General features: G+C 51.0%; 2 protein-coding genes across 4 annotated transcripts; one reads left to right on the top strand and one right to left on the bottom strand.

Annotated features, from left to right (window-relative positions):
- Positions 1-785: 785 nt before the first annotated feature.
- Positions 786-9,863, top strand: LOC123161310 (protein BOLA4, chloroplastic/mitochondrial). Its single transcript, XM_044579151.1, has 3 exons — positions 786-1,116; positions 1,249-1,316; positions 9,443-9,863. Exons 1-3 carry the CDS (start codon positions 844-846, stop codon positions 9,591-9,593), a joined length of 492 nt encoding a protein of 163 aa, XP_044435086.1. The 5' UTR covers positions 786-843; the 3' UTR covers positions 9,594-9,863.
- A 432-nt stretch (positions 9,864-10,295) lies between these two features.
- Positions 10,296-15,973, bottom strand: LOC123161309 (protein SAWADEE HOMEODOMAIN HOMOLOG 2). Of its 3 annotated transcripts, XM_044579149.1 has the most exons (8): positions 15,848-15,973; positions 15,564-15,767; positions 15,275-15,437; positions 14,889-14,952; positions 14,647-14,698; positions 12,682-12,825; positions 11,426-11,545; positions 10,296-10,843 (listed from the first exon to the last, which is right to left on the bottom strand). In XM_044579149.1, the coding sequence occupies exons 2-8, from the start codon at positions 15,747-15,749 to the stop codon at positions 10,493-10,495; spliced, it is 1,080 nt and encodes a 359-aa protein (XP_044435084.1). In that variant the 5' UTR covers positions 15,750-15,767; positions 15,848-15,973; the 3' UTR covers positions 10,296-10,492. The 3 variants fall into 3 exon arrangements, with proteins under 3 accessions (XP_044435084.1, XP_044435085.1, XP_044435082.1); XM_044579150.1 differs by having other exon boundaries at positions 10,296-10,840; positions 15,564-15,951; XM_044579147.1 differs by having other exon boundaries at positions 15,564-15,942.
- Between the last annotated feature and the right edge of the window lie 521 nt (positions 15,974-16,494).

Genomic DNA, 16,494 nt, shown 5'->3' with positions numbered 1-16,494 from the left:
TAGGCTTTTAAGGGTGTGGCCAGGATGTTTTTTATGCGTCGATGCCGATAAAATGGCCTAGAGGGCGTTTCTAAGGCTCGGCCTCCGGGGAGGTCCTAGTCGTATGCTACCATATCCTGGATCCGTATCAAGTGGATGGCGATTTCTTTAGATAGCTGGCATTTTTGTGTGCTACATGGTAACTTTCTTTTGACCATGGAAATTCTTATAAATTTTCCATGACAGCTTAGTTGAAATTGCATGATAATTTGAGCGTTCGCTGGGAAATCGCTCCCGGGGAACGTTCCCCGGGTATTGGCATTTTTATAATAATACTATTACAGATTCTTTTTTAGATGAACCGAAGATAACTCGGATGGATAGATTCTTGTGGTGAAATCAACCCACCAAGTGTTAAGGCCTAGGCTGGGCGCTGGTGCTTTGCATTTTTCTGAAATTATTTCAAACCTTTTGGTGATGTTCGTTTAGTGGGAGGAGATGCTCTCATAGACTACGAGACACGAGTTTTTATAGGGGTAGGGTGTGTGCACGTGTCTTCACGGGATGAGTGTATGTGCGTGTATGTATCTGTATTTGTAGTACGTTAAAAAATAAGAAAAAAAGCTTTTTTTGAGGGATTAAATAAGAAAAAAAAGTATGTGACATATCTCCCTCCTTAATGAATTGGCGGCCCTACTTCTTTTAGCCCACGGCACTACCTCTCGACGCGGCCCTTTTCGGACCTGGATTGGGCCCAAAGCAAATGGCCGCTGAAGCAAGATCACATTTCTGAAATCTTCTTTTTCTCATCAAAAAATAAAAAACTGAAATATTCTCCTGTCCTCTCTCTTCCCCTTGCCGACGATGCTGCTGATGAGGTCCGCCGCCGCCCCCTGCTCCTTCACCTTGCTCCTCCGCCGCCTCACCTCCTCCTCCTCGGCTTCATACGCCATCCGCCGTCAGGCCACCCTGGCCCTCTCTTCCCTATCCTCCCCCTCCTCCTCTGCTAGATTCACCACCTGGTCCCCTCCCCATCTTTCCGGCAGCACCCGGACCGGGCGCTTCTCGGCCTGGGCGTCGGCGCCGGGACCGGCGGGACCCACAGGCTCCACCATCACGCAGTCTATGGAGACCAAGGTACTTCTTGGCACCCCGTTGGCGCCTCTTGCTTCTAATCTTGGTTTCTCGACGGGTGGAGCCGATGAAATTCTCTTAAGATGTAAATCCTCTGGTTGCTTACATGTGTTTGTTATACTTTTTCTTTGGCAGATCAAGGAGCAGCTGGAGGCGGACACTGTCACCGTCGTCGACGCCTCAGGGGATGGCCGCCACATCTGGTAACAAAATTGACCCTGACATCGGTTCTATGATTGACTAGATGTCAAGAACGCTTGCTATTTCGTGGGCGTAATTTAGGTCATCGGGCTATCCCTGGAGAACACACACTCCATGGTCCAGACTTGTAACTGTACTCAAGCAGTAGATGGAATTAATCTGTGGTCTCTTGATCACCTCTTGGTTGCGAGTGGCATTTGCGTATGGAGCATCGGTATTATGGTGATATTGTCGGGTTACTATAGGAGTTATGTGCGGAGTTATATGAATACGTAAGGGACTAGCTCATTCATTTTTTAGATTCAGTTACATTATTAGACTAGGAAGCTCTGTTTTCGAGTCGCTCGACTAGTCGTCGACTAGTCTATGAGTCGCACTGGCAGGGTCGACTCAGCCTGGCGACTCGACTCATGGGATGAGTCGAGCGACTCGAGCGACTAGTCTCGGCTAGTCGTGTTTTCTGGGTCGAACGACTCGATTTTTTTGGGCCCCACCTGTCATATGCTTTTTTACTGTATCGATCCATCCCCCCTGGAAACCTAGATCTAACCTGTTCACCTCCCCCCGACCCAACCCTCTCCTTGGCAGCCGCCGCCGCCCATGGTTGCTGGCTTGCTGCTCCTCCCCTGGTTGCTGCTGCTGGTCTGCTCCTCCCCTGGTTGCTGCTGTTGCTGGTCTGCTCCTCCCCTCCTCCCCTGGTTGCTGCTGCTGGTCTAATCCTCCCCTCATCCCCTGGTTGCTGCTGGTGGTGGTCTGCTCCTCCCCTGGAGGTGCATGAACAAGGGTGGTTGTGCATGATGAAGACTTGAGGGCTGAATTGGAACCACTCAAGAACAAGGCTGGTTTTATTGTACCTACTTTCTACTGCTTAATTCATGTCGACTCGTCGCATGTCGACTCATCGACCATGAGTCTAGACTAGTCACGACTAGTCTAGAGTCGCTCCCCCCGAGCGACTCGTCGACTCATCGACTCAAAAACCTTGCTAGGAAGGATGCATAAAATGGATGCAAGGCACTAATGCAGCAATTAATAAGTTAATGTTCTTAAAATCCTTTAGATACATGATAAACTTTTGAGAAAAGAGGCCGACTCTGAGTTATAGCGCACTGGATGGTTAGATACTCTGAATCTGCTCTGTTAGCGACAGTGGTAGTGCCAGAGCCAGGTTCTCGGGTGCGATAGCAAGGCGAAGGGCTAGCGCCATAGCGGGGCGTCAACAGTGGCACAGCTAGCTACCTATTAGCAATGACAACTGCAGTGGTGCTAGCAGTTGTGTTGTTAGCAAGGATGGATATAATGTTCCTTTGCTATAAAAGAGTTAGTTACTGGTACAGTCCATGATCCGGACATGTTAAGTAGGGCAGGACTTGTGCGGACTCAGACACCATATTGAGCAATTATGTAAAGAAAAAAGCCCACAAGCTTGGCATGGTATTTTCATGCCAATGACAATCTGAGAAGAAAGCTAACTGACAGTGTATTCCATGAGCAATGAAGCTATCGCAGGAGAGGTCACGGACTCAGGGGGTGCAATTCCTGCGAGGCCGCTTATAGATATTGGAGGGCTATGTTGATCAATTCAAAAAGATAGGAGTTGATTTTGTGTTAACATGATATGGATAGTTCATTGAGCATCATCACATTCATGGTTTATTGCAGTGGGAGAGGCAACAGCATTCAGCATACTGACATGCTACCTGTTCCCGTTGAAAAAATTGATGTACGCAAAATTGATGCTCAATGAGTTTGGCATCTGAATGCAACATAAATTTTAGACGGTGAAACTAAATTCCAAGGCACTGGTCGTTATCAGAAATATTAACTGAACAGTAATTAGGTTAGATTGATCAAATATCATGTATGCACCCTTAAGTGAATCAGTGTGACAGACATCTCTCAGATTCATATTACTCCCATCTCTCTACTATTTCATGCATCATGGATTGTGGAAAATTCTAGAAATTGAACACTGAAAAGAGATAAAAATGGCATGTTATGACCGGTTTTCAATATAACCGGAGGAGGCCCGCTGGGCAGTAAATTAGGGGCTTGGCCCACAAGTTATCTTAGGCTAGTCGTTTTCAAGTTATAAATATTAGATTGTAAGATACCCTTTGGGATTAAGCAATAAAGATAGTTCTATCATATTGCCCAGCTCCAGAGGAGCCGGAAACCCTAGCCGCACCCTGCCCTAGCCGCCGCCGCCCTTCTTCTCCCTCGCGACGGCGCCAACACGCCGGAGCTGCCGCCCTCGCCCCCAACCCTCGCTGTTCTGCCCGTATAACCTACGGAGTAGAGCCGGTAGGAACCCTAGTCCTACCAATTTGGTATCAGGTACCCGGGTTTCGACCATGTCTTCGCCACCTCCAAATCCACCACCGCCGCCACCACCGCCGCTGCCCGTCAACTCCACCACCGCCGCTGCCGCCAACTCCTCCACCGCCGCCGCCTCCGCGCCGGGCGTCACGGCCTCGCTCTCGCGGGCGCCACGGCGTCGCTCTCGGCGCCGACCCTCCCGGCACCCGGCACCGCGCCGGGCCACGGGCGGCCACCAGCCCCCGTCCAACATACGCCGCCGCCGTCACCTCCCCCGCAGACGCAACAGTTCACACCGGAGGCAATGGCCGGCGTCCTCACCGACCTCGTCGCCGCGGTCCAGGGCATCCGCCTCTACCTGGCAAGTCCGTACGGGCCGCCTCCACCACTCCATCCAGCCATGGCCGCGGGTCAGCAGGCGCTGCCGTGGTACTCGGTACCGGGGGCCATCACCGGAGGCTACCCGGCGCTCCCCGCCCCGGCGGCCGCACCGCCGCCTTGGCCACAATGGCCGCCGCAGCTCGCGACGGCAACCGCGCCACTCGCCGCCACCACGGGGCCGCAGTGGCCCACCTGGACCGCGCCGGCCGCGCCGTCTCCCGCCGCGCCATCCCTTCCAGCAGCCCCGGAGCAGGTTCCTCCACCGCCCCCTCCCAGCCCTAACCTGGGCCGGTCGTCGCCGAGCGGGCTTCCGATCCAGGAGGTCCACTTCCCGTCGTCACCATCGCCACTCCCCGACTGGCTTCACGGGCTGCCCTCGGCCTACCCGGAGGCCCGTCTGCCGTCCGGTTTTCCGTTGTAGCCCGAGGCGTCGGGCGCCACCGGGAACTACGCCGGGCCTTCCACCATGGACCGCGCACCATCATCCGCCCTCCGCACCGCCGAGGCAGTGGGCCAGGGCGCGCCACACCAGCAGCCGCCCCGGTTCGCCAAGATCGACTTCGCCACATACGACGGCTCCGACGACCCGCTTAACTGGCTCAACCAGTGTGACCAGTTCTTCCGCGGACAGCGCACGCCCGCGTCGGAGCGCACTTGGCTGGCTTCCTACCATCTCCGCGGGGCTGCCCAGACATGGTACTACGCCCTCGAGCAGGACGAGGGCGGCATGCCCTCGTGGGATCGTTTCCGAGAGCTGTGCCTTCTTCGTTTCGGGCCACCGGTCCGCGGGAGCCGCTTGGCCGAGTTGGGCCGCCTGCCGTTCACCTCCACAGTGCAGGACTTCACCGACCGCTTCCAGGCCCTGGCGTGCCACGCGCCCGGTGTGACGGCCTTACAGCGGGCGGAGCTTTTCATCGGCGGCCTTCCCGACCACATCCGCGTGGACGTCAAGATGAAGGGGCCCCAAGACCTTCAGACGGCCATGTACTATGCCCGGGCGTTCGAGCAGCGCGCCCAGGCCTTGACGCGTCCATCCGCGCCACGTGGGGGCCGACAGCCTCCCCGGCCGTCTCCGGCAGCATCGACGTCGTCCACAGCCGCCCCGGCACCCACCCCGGCACCGACGCGGCCGTTCAGGCGCCTCACTCAGGCGGAACAGCTGGAACGCCCGCGCCTGGGCTTGTGCTTCAACTGTGATGCGCCCTATGCATCGGGCCATGTCTGTCCCCGCCTCTTCTACTTGGAGACGACAGACGAGACTGAAGATGAGACACTGGAGGATGGCCTCGGCGCTCCAGCCCTTGCAGAGCCCGCAGCGGCACCCGCGCCCGCCCCGGCCACCGCCCTCGTGGTGTTCCTACACGCGCTGGCTGGCATCCGTGATGAACAGACGATGCTCTTACCGGTCATGATCCAGGGCGAGCGCCTGGTGGCCCTAGTGGACACAGGGTCCACGCATAACTTCCTACCGGAGACCACCATGCGGCGCCTTGCATTACAGCCAACTGGCGGTGAGCAGTTGTGAGTCACAGTCGCTAATGGCGACCGTCTCCACTGCCACGAGCTCGCCCGCGACGTGCCCATCACTATCGGTGATGAGCACTTCACCATCACCTGCGCCGGCAACGACTTGGGCTGCTTCGACTTCATCCTCGGCGTTGACTTCTCACGCACTCTTGGTCCTATTCTCTGGGATTTCGACGCGCTGACGATGACCTTCTGGCGGTTGGGCCGCCGCATTCGGTGGGACGACATTGGGGGTGCCGCACCCACACCACCACTCCAGCTGGCCGCGACCACCGCCACGGCCGAGCACCCACTCTTGGAGAGCCTCCTACAGCAGCACGATGACATCTTCACCGAGCCACAGGGGCTGCCGCCCGCCCGCACGTATGATCACCGTATACATCTTCCGCCAGGCTCCGCGCCGGTGGCGGTCCGCCCTTACCACTATCCGCAGTTGCAAAAGGATGAGTTGGAGCGGTAGTGTGCGCTCATGCTCGCGGCAGGCATCATCCGGCTCTCCACCTTGCCGTTTACCGCGCCGGTGCTTCTCGTCTGCAAGTCAGACGGCACCTGGCGTTTCTGCATCGACTATCGTGCCCTTAATGCTGTCACACTTAAGGACAAGTTCCCTATTTCGGTGGTCGACGAGCTCCTCGATGAGCTACACGGGGCGCGCTTCTTCACCAAGCTCGACCTCCGGTTCGGGTACCACCAGGTGCGCATGCACCCGGATGACATCGCCAAGACGGCGTTTCGGACTCACCACGGCCACTTCGAGTTCTTGGTGATGCCCTTTGGCCTCACCAACGCACCAACCTTCCAGGCTCTGATGAACGACGTCCTCCGGCCCTACTTATGCCGGTTTGTGCTCGTTTTCTTTGATGATATTCTGATCTACAGTGCGTCTTGGGCAGAGCATCTACAGCGCGTCGCCATCGTCTTCAACGAGCTTCGGGCGCACCATCTCCATCTTAAGCGCTCGAAGTGCTCGTTCGTGACGCCTTCGGTGGCCTACTTGGGCCACGTCATCTCGGCCGACGGGGTCACTATGGACGCCGACAAGGTGGCTGCCGTCGCTGCCTGGCCGACGCCCCAGTCTCCGCGGGCTCTTCGCGGGTTTCTCGGCCTTGCGGGCTACTACCGGAAGTTCATCCGGGAGTTCGGCGTCATCGCTTTGCCATTCACGCGGTTGTTGCGCCGCGACGCCTTCGCCTGGGTCAAGGAAGCGACGACAGCTTTCGAGGCCCTCAAGGGGGCCCTCACGACGGGGCCTGTTCTTCAAATGCCGGATTTCGACCGCCTGTTCGTGGTGGACTGTGACGCCTCGGGTGTGGGGTTCGGCGCCGTGCTCCATCAGGGCGATGGCCCTCTCGCCTTCTTCAGTCGGCCTTTCGCCCCACGCCATCTCAAGCTCGCGGGTACGAGCGGGAGCTCATTGGCTTGGTGCAGGCGGTGCGCCATTGGCGGCCCTATCTGTGGGGCCGGTCTTTCCAGATTCGCACCGACCACTACAGCCTGAAGTTCTTGCTGGATCAGAGGCTCTCGACCATGCCACAACACCAGTGGATTAGCAAGCTCTTCGGCTTCGATTTCTCCGTCGAGTACCGCCCGGGTCGTCTTAACACCGTGGCCGATGCTTTATCCTGCCGCGATGCCGACCTCGACTCCGTCACCGGCAACTCCGAGGGGACGGCGCTCTGCATCCGCTCAGGGCCGACTTTCGGCCTCTTCGACGACATTCGCCGGGCCACGGCGACCGCAGCCGACGCGGTTCTCCTACAGCAGCAGCTCGCGGCCGGCGACCTGGAGGAGCCATGGTGCCTTTCCGACGGTCTGCTCGTCCATGGGCGCCGTGTCTTCGTGCCAACACATGATGATCTCCGTCACCAGGTCTTGCTGCTAGCCCACTTGGCTGGCCATGAGGGTGTGCAGAAAACCCTCCATCATCTCCGCGCCGACTTCTACATTCCTGGTGATCGTGCCCTGGTTCGCGATTGGGTGCGCTCTTGTGCGACATGCCAGTGCAACAAGACGGAGACGCTACGACCAGCTGGTCTTCTTCAGCCCCTGCATGTGCCGTCTCAGGTCTGGGCCGATATCTCCATGGACTTCATTGAGGGGCTGCCCAAGGTGGGAGGCAAGTCGGTCATTCTCACGGTGGTCGACCGCTTTTCGAAGTATGCTCACTTCATCGCACTGGGGCATCCCTACACTGCCGCGTCCATGGCCCGTGCCTTCTTCGACGGTATTGTCCGTCTGCACGGGTTCCCTTCTTCGACCGTCAGTGATCGCGACATGGTGTTCACGGGCCATGTCTGGCGCGACCTCTTCAGGATGGCGGGAGTAAAGCTCTGCTTCAGCACGGCCTTCCACCCCCAGACGGACGGCCAATCTGAGGTGGTTAACAAGGTGATTGCCATGTATTTACGCTGTGTTACAGGTGATCGGCCTCGCGCTTGGGTGGATTGGCTCGCATGGGCGGAGTACTGCTACAACACATCCTACCACTCCGCCCTGCGTGCGACACCATTTGAGGTGGTTTACGGGCGGCCACCTCCGCCTATCTTGCCGGTGGACCCGGCTACGGCTCGGACGGAGGCCGCAGGCGACCTTATTCGCACCCGTGACGAGATGCTTGTTGAGGTCCGTCAGCGTCTCCTTCAGGCTCAGCAGTTGGCGAAGCATTACTACGACGACCACCATTGCGAGGCGGAGTTCGCGGTGGGTGATTGGGTGTGGCTGCGTCTTCTCCACCGCTCTACGCAGTCACTCGACCCGCGCGCGAAGCGCAAGCTCGGTCCTCGCTACGCGGGACCCTTCGCCATCTTGGAGCGCATCGGCCAGGTGGCCTATCGCCTTCAGCTTCCGGCCGGCGCTTGCATCCACGATGTGTTTCATGTGGGGCTGCTCAAGCTTTTTCGTGGAGAGCCACCGGCGGCTCCACCCGCGCTTCCTCCGACCGCCAACGGACGTCTTCTGGAGCCAGAGAAGGTGTTGAAGGCGCAACTTCGTCGCAGGGTGTGGTTCGTCTTGATCCAGTGGCGGGTCTTCCAGTGGAGGAGGCTACTTGGGAGCCACGTGATGATTTCCGCCACCACTATCCAGACTTTCAGCTCGAGGACGAGCTGTTTGTGCAGGCGGGGAGAGATGTTATGACCGGTTTACAATATAACCGGAGGAGGCCTGCTGGGCAGTAAATTAGGGGCTTGGCCCACAAGTTATCTTAGGCTAGTCGTTTTCAAGTTATAAATATTAGATTGTAAGATACCCTTTGGGATTAAGCAATAAAGATAATTCTATCATTGCCCGTCTCCAGAGGAGCCGGAAACCCTAGCCGCACCCTGCCCTAGCTGCCGCCGCCCTTCTTCCCCCTCGCGACGGCGCCAACACGCCGGAGCCGCCGCCCTCGTCCCCAACCCCCGCTGTTCTGCCCGTATAACCTACGGAGTAGAGCCGGTAGGAACCCTAGTCCTACCATGGCAATACAACTTAATTGCCATGATTGACATCAGAAGTTATCAACCTTCATATTCTGCATCAAACCTTCTCTTATGAATCCGTTAAAATGGTTTTCAGGCATTTTTCATACCCGTGTGTAGGCATTTTTTACCATTTTCAGCTAGTCCAGTAATGTTGAAGATTGTCTTCAACTGCATATGGGTCCCTCTTTTTCTCAACATGAACTTAGTTATTCTACAATCACGGAAAGCCAGGATAGTCTGCTGATAGCACCAACAGTTTTCTGTTCATGAGTTCACAGAAATAACATTATAATTAGATCTGTAGGGTGCTTATGTTTAAAATATACTGTATTTGAGGCAACATTATGTGGGATTCTTTCATTAACTGATGCTTGATTGGTCCTACTATTTTCCTTTGGTTATATTTCTGAAACTAGACTTGTCCCTTTTATTGGCCTCAGCATAGACGTGGTTTCGAAGGCGTTCGAGGGGAAATCCGCTGTGAACAGGCAGAGAATGGTTTACAAGGTTATATGGGAGGAGCTTCAGAGCACCGTGCATGCTGTGGACCAAATGACCACCAAGACTCCAGGTGAGGCGGCTGGCAACTAGTAATCGAGATCTGCATGGCAAAAATTAAATTTGGAACGCGGATAAACTGTTGTACACCAAGACCGGGCCACTGCCAGGACCGACATGAAGACATTCTTTTGTAGGACACACTTTTCATGTACACGTCAACTGATGGATCAATAATTTGGGGTGTGATTGGCATTACTTCCGTAAGAAATATATTTTTTGGCTATAATTAGCATTTTGTTTTTTATATGGCAGCTACTTGTCCAGAGGATTCAAGAGTTAGAATTTCTGGTTCGATCTTTATATGCTTTTCATGTGACTCTGATCCACCTGAGGTGTATCGTTGCCGGCTTTATGCAATCATGAGGCGAAAATAGGAATAGAGGTTGAGGGAGAATGCCAAATATATGTAGAAAATTGATTGAAACTACCAAATTGAGATAATTGCGGTGTACTCCCTCCGTTCCAAATTACTCGTCGTGGTTTTAGTTGAGTACCTGGTGGCATTCCCCTAGATACCATGTCTCGGCAATAAGGTAATTTACGACTTCATTTTATTTTCAAGCAACCAGCAGGGCTCCGCCTTTTCATTGAGCAAGCAAGAGAATTGAAAACGGACATCTTTGCTTAAGTTATGCACCAGGACGTGCGAGGGTTATCTTGGCTTTGGAGCTTCTCCAAATCTTCTGGTGCATGAGCGAGTGTTGTGTGGTGCGTTCTCTCTGTTCAAAATTGTTGAGTGTGAACATTTGTCTCACGATATAGCTATATAGATATCGACAATCCAACACTTTGTACACACACCAGCAAACAAGCCGACATCGGTACATTACAGTTACCGGGCGACCATCCTTCCTTGATCGGAAGTTCCCAAGCAAACATTTTTTTGGACTTAATAAGTTCACAACGGAGCGCACAGGGAAGCGAAACAACTATGCTCCCACGTTCATCTTGTCGTCATGTGCTTCATTTGCGGCTTCAACTTTTGGAATAACCTCCACGCTCCCCATCTGCACATCTGAAACTGAATCACCGTGGGTGCCAGCAGGCGCAGCTGGCAAGGGAGCAGCCGGCTTGTCAGATGGCCCTCCTTGATCTGGGTTGCGGACCACGGTCACCTCGGCAGTGTTCACATCCATCATCTTGTGTGCCTTTTGGGGTTTCTGCTCAACTGGGCTAACATTCTGAGCATCTGCAGATGCCGCCGCTCTAGATGCGTGCAAGATCTGGAGCCTGAAATCAGTTTCTGGTCGACGGCATACCTTCCTCAGAGGAACAATCTCCTGTCACGTCAAAAGAAATGTAAAATCTAATTATTTGTCTGAAACATCATACTCGTCACTCTGCTTTCCGTTTCATTTGACTACATAGTAAGATATATAATTAGCCTAGAAAAAAAAACAGAGTATCTTGCACTAATCTTCCCCATCATTTCTTCCTTGAACATTTAGATTTTTTTGTTTGGCTGCCAAAGAAATTGCATGTTGGAAATGAAATCACAAGGAAATTCCAAAGTAGGTTTTGTTGCCTACAGAAACTGGGGTGAGTTTTAATGGGTCGAGACCATGGCAAGCTACCAACTATTCATGTCCAGGCACGTTATGAAGAAGAAAACCATGGCCAACTACATATAAAAATCAGAGGGTGGAGGCCTGATTTTTACCAGCTCAGGTTGTACGTGTCATCAAATCTTAGTGGAATCGAGGATAAAGTCCAAAATCAAATTCTATGTGCAGGCAAATAGCCCTGGAACCAGAATCGTAACTCCAGGAACCTAGCCCCACATCTGACATCCAAAACAGTGCAACACTGGAACCAGAGTAAATGCCTGAACGCTCAACAAAGTTAGACAGAAGGAGAATTACCTCAGAGTGATCATGATCATAACGAACAAGAAACCTGCAGCGGCACCCTCTTACATCATGCCTGCGCCTTTGAGCATCAAGAACACGAGCGTCAAAATAGAGGGCCTGCTCTTTGCCTTCCTGTTCAATTCAGCACAGAAATATTTATTCATGTCAGAAATCAACTCGGATAAACGGTAACACTACATTACAAGACAACTAAATCAAATCAAAATAGACTGACCCTTTGTTCAACTTTACTCACAATGTTACTTACCCACTGACCAAAGTTCCTTACTTCAGACCTTCAACAATACTCCAATTTTGAGTACAATACTGTCTTGAACTAGCAGTGAACTCAGGCACATTTAATCTCAACACCCTGATTTATCGTTCCAGGTGTTTGTCCAACTACCAACACAATGATTTTTTAGGCAGCCTTTATTTGATGGAAGTTGATTTATCCATTTTATAAATGACCAGAGAGAGGTTACAGCCTCCATTTTGCAAGAGAAGCTTTCAGGGCTCACTTCAATAATAAAGTAATAAGAATATTCATTGGATAAATTCACACCCAATTTAGATTAAAAATCAGTTCTTGTACTCAGAAGTATGACTAGTAATAAAATGCAGCGATTTTACAGTCCTTTTGCCATTCACACCTCAACTAATAAATTGTAAAATCAATGCTGCCAGTTGGACCAAGTGGCATCACAATGAAATTCTATTATGAAATATGATTACCAAGAATATGGAAAGCCACAGGAAACAGATGTTGTACTTAAATGTCCTATTCATTGCAACTACAGCGCTGCATATATCATATAAAATACATGCAGCACTGGAACTTATAATTCTTAAAGATTAAAGTAAAGGCATTTAATAAGTATGCATATACTGTCAATCACAACACTTGAAAGCGCAGACTGGAATTACAACTTTTATAGTCTACACAAACAAGAAATAGAGCCTATGAATTGCAGAACCTTGAGTGTCAACAAGGTTGAAATATATAATCAATTACTCTTAAAAAGGACCAAACAAGTGACTTGGCTTAATAAGCAACAGTAATCTGTTTGCCATGTGCACCGCAGTCAAAACAGAAACTTTGGAAGACCCAAGACTTTTGGCAGGCGAAACCCGACCGACATACCCATCACTCTATCAGAGGCCAACAAGTAACAGAAATAAAATAATCGCGGAACATTAATAAGTTAACAAGCAAAACTTTCAAGTGCTAAGTCAGGTGAACAGAAGTCCTTTAAGATGATGACTACCTGAAAACAAAGAATGAGATCCCCAGGAAGCACAGCAACACATTCTGCAGCTTCACATGGAAGAGAACGCAGCCTCACACATTTACGAACATTAATCCATTCATCCTCCTCGGGCCCAAATCCAGAAAATCGAACTTTTACTTCCTGAAACACAAAAAATTAATAAGTGCAAGCACAGTTGGCGTAACGCACAGGTAGTAAACCCACTGTGGAGAATGATTAAACACTAGAGGAATATGGGCATTATATAATTGTCGAAAAATGAGCAAGTCTGGTTTTCAACCCTCAACTGTGAAAAACACAAATCACCACTAAGACTGGTTTTGACAGTAATCTTTGCCGCGTTGGCAGCCAAATCCTCGATCTTTGTGAATCTTAAGTGCCAGCTTGACAAGCCACATCAAGTCGTCAACAGTTTGTTTCTCTCTTCTCAAACCATACTCAAATCAGCTCACAAGCCCCGCAGCAACTGAGCCACATGTATCACTTAGAACTCAACAGCTTGTGCAACACTGCACTAACCCTTGGGTGCCCATCAAACATGTTTGCCTTCCGCGCTTGCTACATACACTACACCTACAGTGGTTCACATCACACTTCAACCACACACAGTTCCCGCAAGGTGATGTAAAGACTAATTTGGATGCAAAGTTATTTCCATACTATGGCTGTGCTTCTTCCTTTGGTGTGTGTGGAGTCAACTAAAAGTCTAATTGTCTAAAACAATACTACAGCTGCTGCTGCTGTGATTCTCCATTAAGCAAATACTAGAACTATGGCAAATCGTCAAGCTTGGGCAAATAAATCAAGAAACAAAGCTTTGGCAGCTAGTACAGTGGTGGTGGATGACTAGTAGTTAGCACAGAGTTGGATGAATCAGTTAGTTAATTTGGAAATTGACCCAGCATGGAAGCCTATGCTTTGCAGTTCGCATGCGTATGAGTCTGGACAAGATTCTGGAGTAGGTGTGCTTGTTTCTCGAGGCCACACCCTGCAGCACAGTGCAGGAGGGCTCTTTGGCTCAGAGATGCCCCTGCTTTTTGCTGGCTGTGTGGAAGAGAAGCAGCCAGGGTTTGATTATGAATGGACCCTGCAGGGACAATGATAAAGTCCTGTGGAGCTGTCATCACAGTCACATTATTGATGCTCGGATCATGACATCACGATCAAGGCAAGCAATGCGCAATTGGATGGCGCACACTGTGTCGCGTGTAAGGATGTTATATTGCACGTTTGCACCATATCAAATCTCCAATATTTTCCCTATGCTGACTATAGATCATGGGATTGGCATAATGGGTGAGTGGGGATCCATGGTGGCAATGGCGCAATGCAGCTGAATTCGCTTGCTACATGACCAAACTGACATGAAAACTGCCACTGTAGTCTGATACGCTTCAGTTCCTACAGTTCAAGGGTGTAAATAGCATTGTGGTCCAGCATTTAAAATCGCTTCTCATGATAACTGAAGGGGGTGCATTAACTTGTTCATTTTAAAAACTCTACACTGCTATGTAATCTTTAAAAGAAACATTCAATCTTTGTATTTTGTTTTACATGTCAAAACACAGAAATGGTGAAAAGTAAATGTTATACCATCTAGTATCAGCTTCCCGTATAAGCCTAAAGTAGTAAATACACAAGATTCTTGGAGTTGTGTTAACTGATCAGTACTTTATTAGTACCATCTTGTAAAAGTGTAGAGAAGGATGGCGTGATACTGCGCCAACTCACAGGACTTCTACAACACAAAGTTAGATAAGACAGGTCTTCGAAATGTTTTTACACCAACACTGTTCCGGCTATAAGTGTTGGGGCAATCTAGATCACAAACCCATCCAACTCTAGATAGATGAGAACCGGAATCATCTCTAGTTTTAGTGCTGGCGAAGTGCTTGAATAAAGAATGGTAGAAATGAATTTAGTAAATCAATCATATTTAATAAAAAGTTCTATTGTTATTACCGGATCCCCTGTTTCAAAGAGCCTGTGGGACAGAAAGGCAGCAACATCGTACCTGTAACAACAAAGATTGGTCATGCATATAAGACTAAAAGGTTTATGCAAGTAAACTGGATCAACTTTTAACACACACAGAAACCAACCCACACGCGAACAAAAATAAATCAACATATACGCAAAAATAGGCCATATGTGACATCAAAAGATACAAAAGATGAAAGAATGAAATATGTATATCTGCATACCACGCGCCATCTCTAGCTGACTTTGCTTCAAACTCGGCCTGGCCACCATCCGAAGCACTCTTTCCTGATTGGTAACGACAATATCAATAATCCATAATCAACATGATACATGGTTCATGGCAGGGTCGGTTACAAACGAAAATCTTCTAAACGATAATAAATACTAAAATCGTTATAGCAGCCAGCACCCAAACACTAAGCCCTAGAGATTCAGAGGCACCCTGCACCCAACATAAGCAGCACAGCACTCGTGCATAAATTCTGCACCACCAAAGCAATAGTACCAATATACTACCATCATTATCATCCTAACCACCAGCGGAATTACATGCTATGGAAATGAACAGCATAAGTAAATATGGAGTTATGGGCGTTCAAGCAGCCACCTGAGTGGGATCCGGGGTACGAAGAGGACGACCCCTGAGCCCTGAAGGAGGCCGGGTGGTGTTCCTCGGCCCCCGTGGGCAGCATCTTCCCCTGCGGCGGCGGCGCGCCCCTGGGGGTCCTGGCCCGCTGCGAGTACCTCCGGTTCTGGAACCAGTTCCAGACCTGCGCCGACCCACAAAATCCAACATAGATAGATCAGAATAAGACGGGCCCGTCTCGTATCTCCAGGGAGGGGAAATAGGGGGGAATTAAATTCGAGTTCCGCGGAGGGGGAAACCTAGTACGTACCTGCTTGTACTGGACGGGGATCTTGCCGGCGCGGGCGGCGGAGGCGGTGAACTTCTCGGCGAGGCCCTGGATGACGTTGCGCTGCGGGATGGCGTTGTTGAGGTGGCGGAGGTGCTCCTCCATCTCCGCCACCTCCGCGTGCGTGAACCGGAACGCGGGCCCCCCGCTGCTCGGCGGCCGCCCCATCCTCCTCCTCCGGCGCTGCTGCGAGTGCCGCGGTGACCGGTGAGGAGGCTCGACGGATAGATCGTCGGAGTAGGGACACTTTGGGGGGGATGCGTTACCGGTTCAGACAGGCAGACGCTGATCCGCCACGGGATCTCGCCTCTGTGTCTCCTCCGGCTGTACCGTGTGCCGCTGCCTGTGTTGCATGCCTTTTCTGCGGGATCCGAGCCGGATTGCCTAGCCAAACTCCACGACCGAACTTTTTTTTAGGGGACGACCGAACATCTATTTTGTGTGGATTCGTCTGATCACTTTTTATTTTCTTGTTAGCACATCTTGTGTTTGTGTTGGCGGTGCGTCTAATTGGCCGACACATTTGGTTTACCCGGCGGTCAAATGTACACACTTTTTTAAATGCATACGTCTAACTAAAAAAACATTGCATATAATTCACAACCAAATAAGCACATAGTACTACAATAATAAATAGTTTACAACCGAATAAAAATCACAAACTTTATAATTAAAATTTAATTGTAGCAAATACATCGAAGGAAAATGAACCGATACATGTGGTAGTTACCAAGGTGAGTCCATATGTGCTCAACCAAATTATTTTGGAGTTGAATGTGATTTTGTCAATCATACATTTCATGAAATTGGATAAACTATAGAAACATCGCCGGTTCTTGGTGCTCAGGCACAACATTTTACATGCCTTTTGTACGACCCCTACCAATCAAATAGGCAGTTCTTTCACTTCCAG

The sequence above is a fragment of the Triticum aestivum genome, chromosome 7B, assembly GCF_018294505.1.
Source record: "Triticum aestivum cultivar Chinese Spring chromosome 7B, IWGSC CS RefSeq v2.1, whole genome shotgun sequence".
Taxonomy (NCBI): Eukaryota; Viridiplantae; Streptophyta; class Magnoliopsida; order Poales; family Poaceae; genus Triticum; species Triticum aestivum.
Note: the sequence above shows the minus strand (reverse complement) of the source record. Positions and strands in the feature narration are given on the sequence as shown.

What these genes read in the sequence shown, in the direction of transcription:
- LOC123161310 (XM_044579151.1), top strand. Translation starts at nt 844, where the DNA reads ATGCTGCTGATGAGGTCCGCCGCCGCCCCCTGCTCCTTCACCTTGCTC. An exon ending in CGCAGTCTATGGAGACCAAG is followed by an intron (nt 1,117 to 1,248) that starts GTACTTCTTGGC and finishes TTTCTTTGGCAG; the next exon opens with ATCAAGGAGCAGCTGGAGGC. An exon ending in GGGGATGGCCGCCACATCTG is followed by an intron (nt 1,317 to 9,442) that starts GTAACAAAATTG and finishes TATTGGCCTCAG; the next exon opens with CATAGACGTGGTTTCGAAGG.
- LOC123161309 (XM_044579149.1), bottom strand. Translation starts at nt 15,749, where the DNA reads ATGGGGCGGCCGCCGAGCAGCGGGGGGCCCGCGTTCCGGTTCACGCAC. An exon ending in TCCCCGTCCAGTACAAGCAG is followed by an intron (nt 15,438 to 15,563) that starts GTACGTACTAGG and finishes GGGTCGGCGCAG; the next exon opens with GTCTGGAACTGGTTCCAGAA. An exon ending in ATGATCATGATCACTCTGAG is followed by an intron (nt 10,844 to 11,425) that starts GTAATTCTCCTT and finishes TTGACGTGACAG; the next exon opens with GAGATTGTTCCTCTGAGGAA.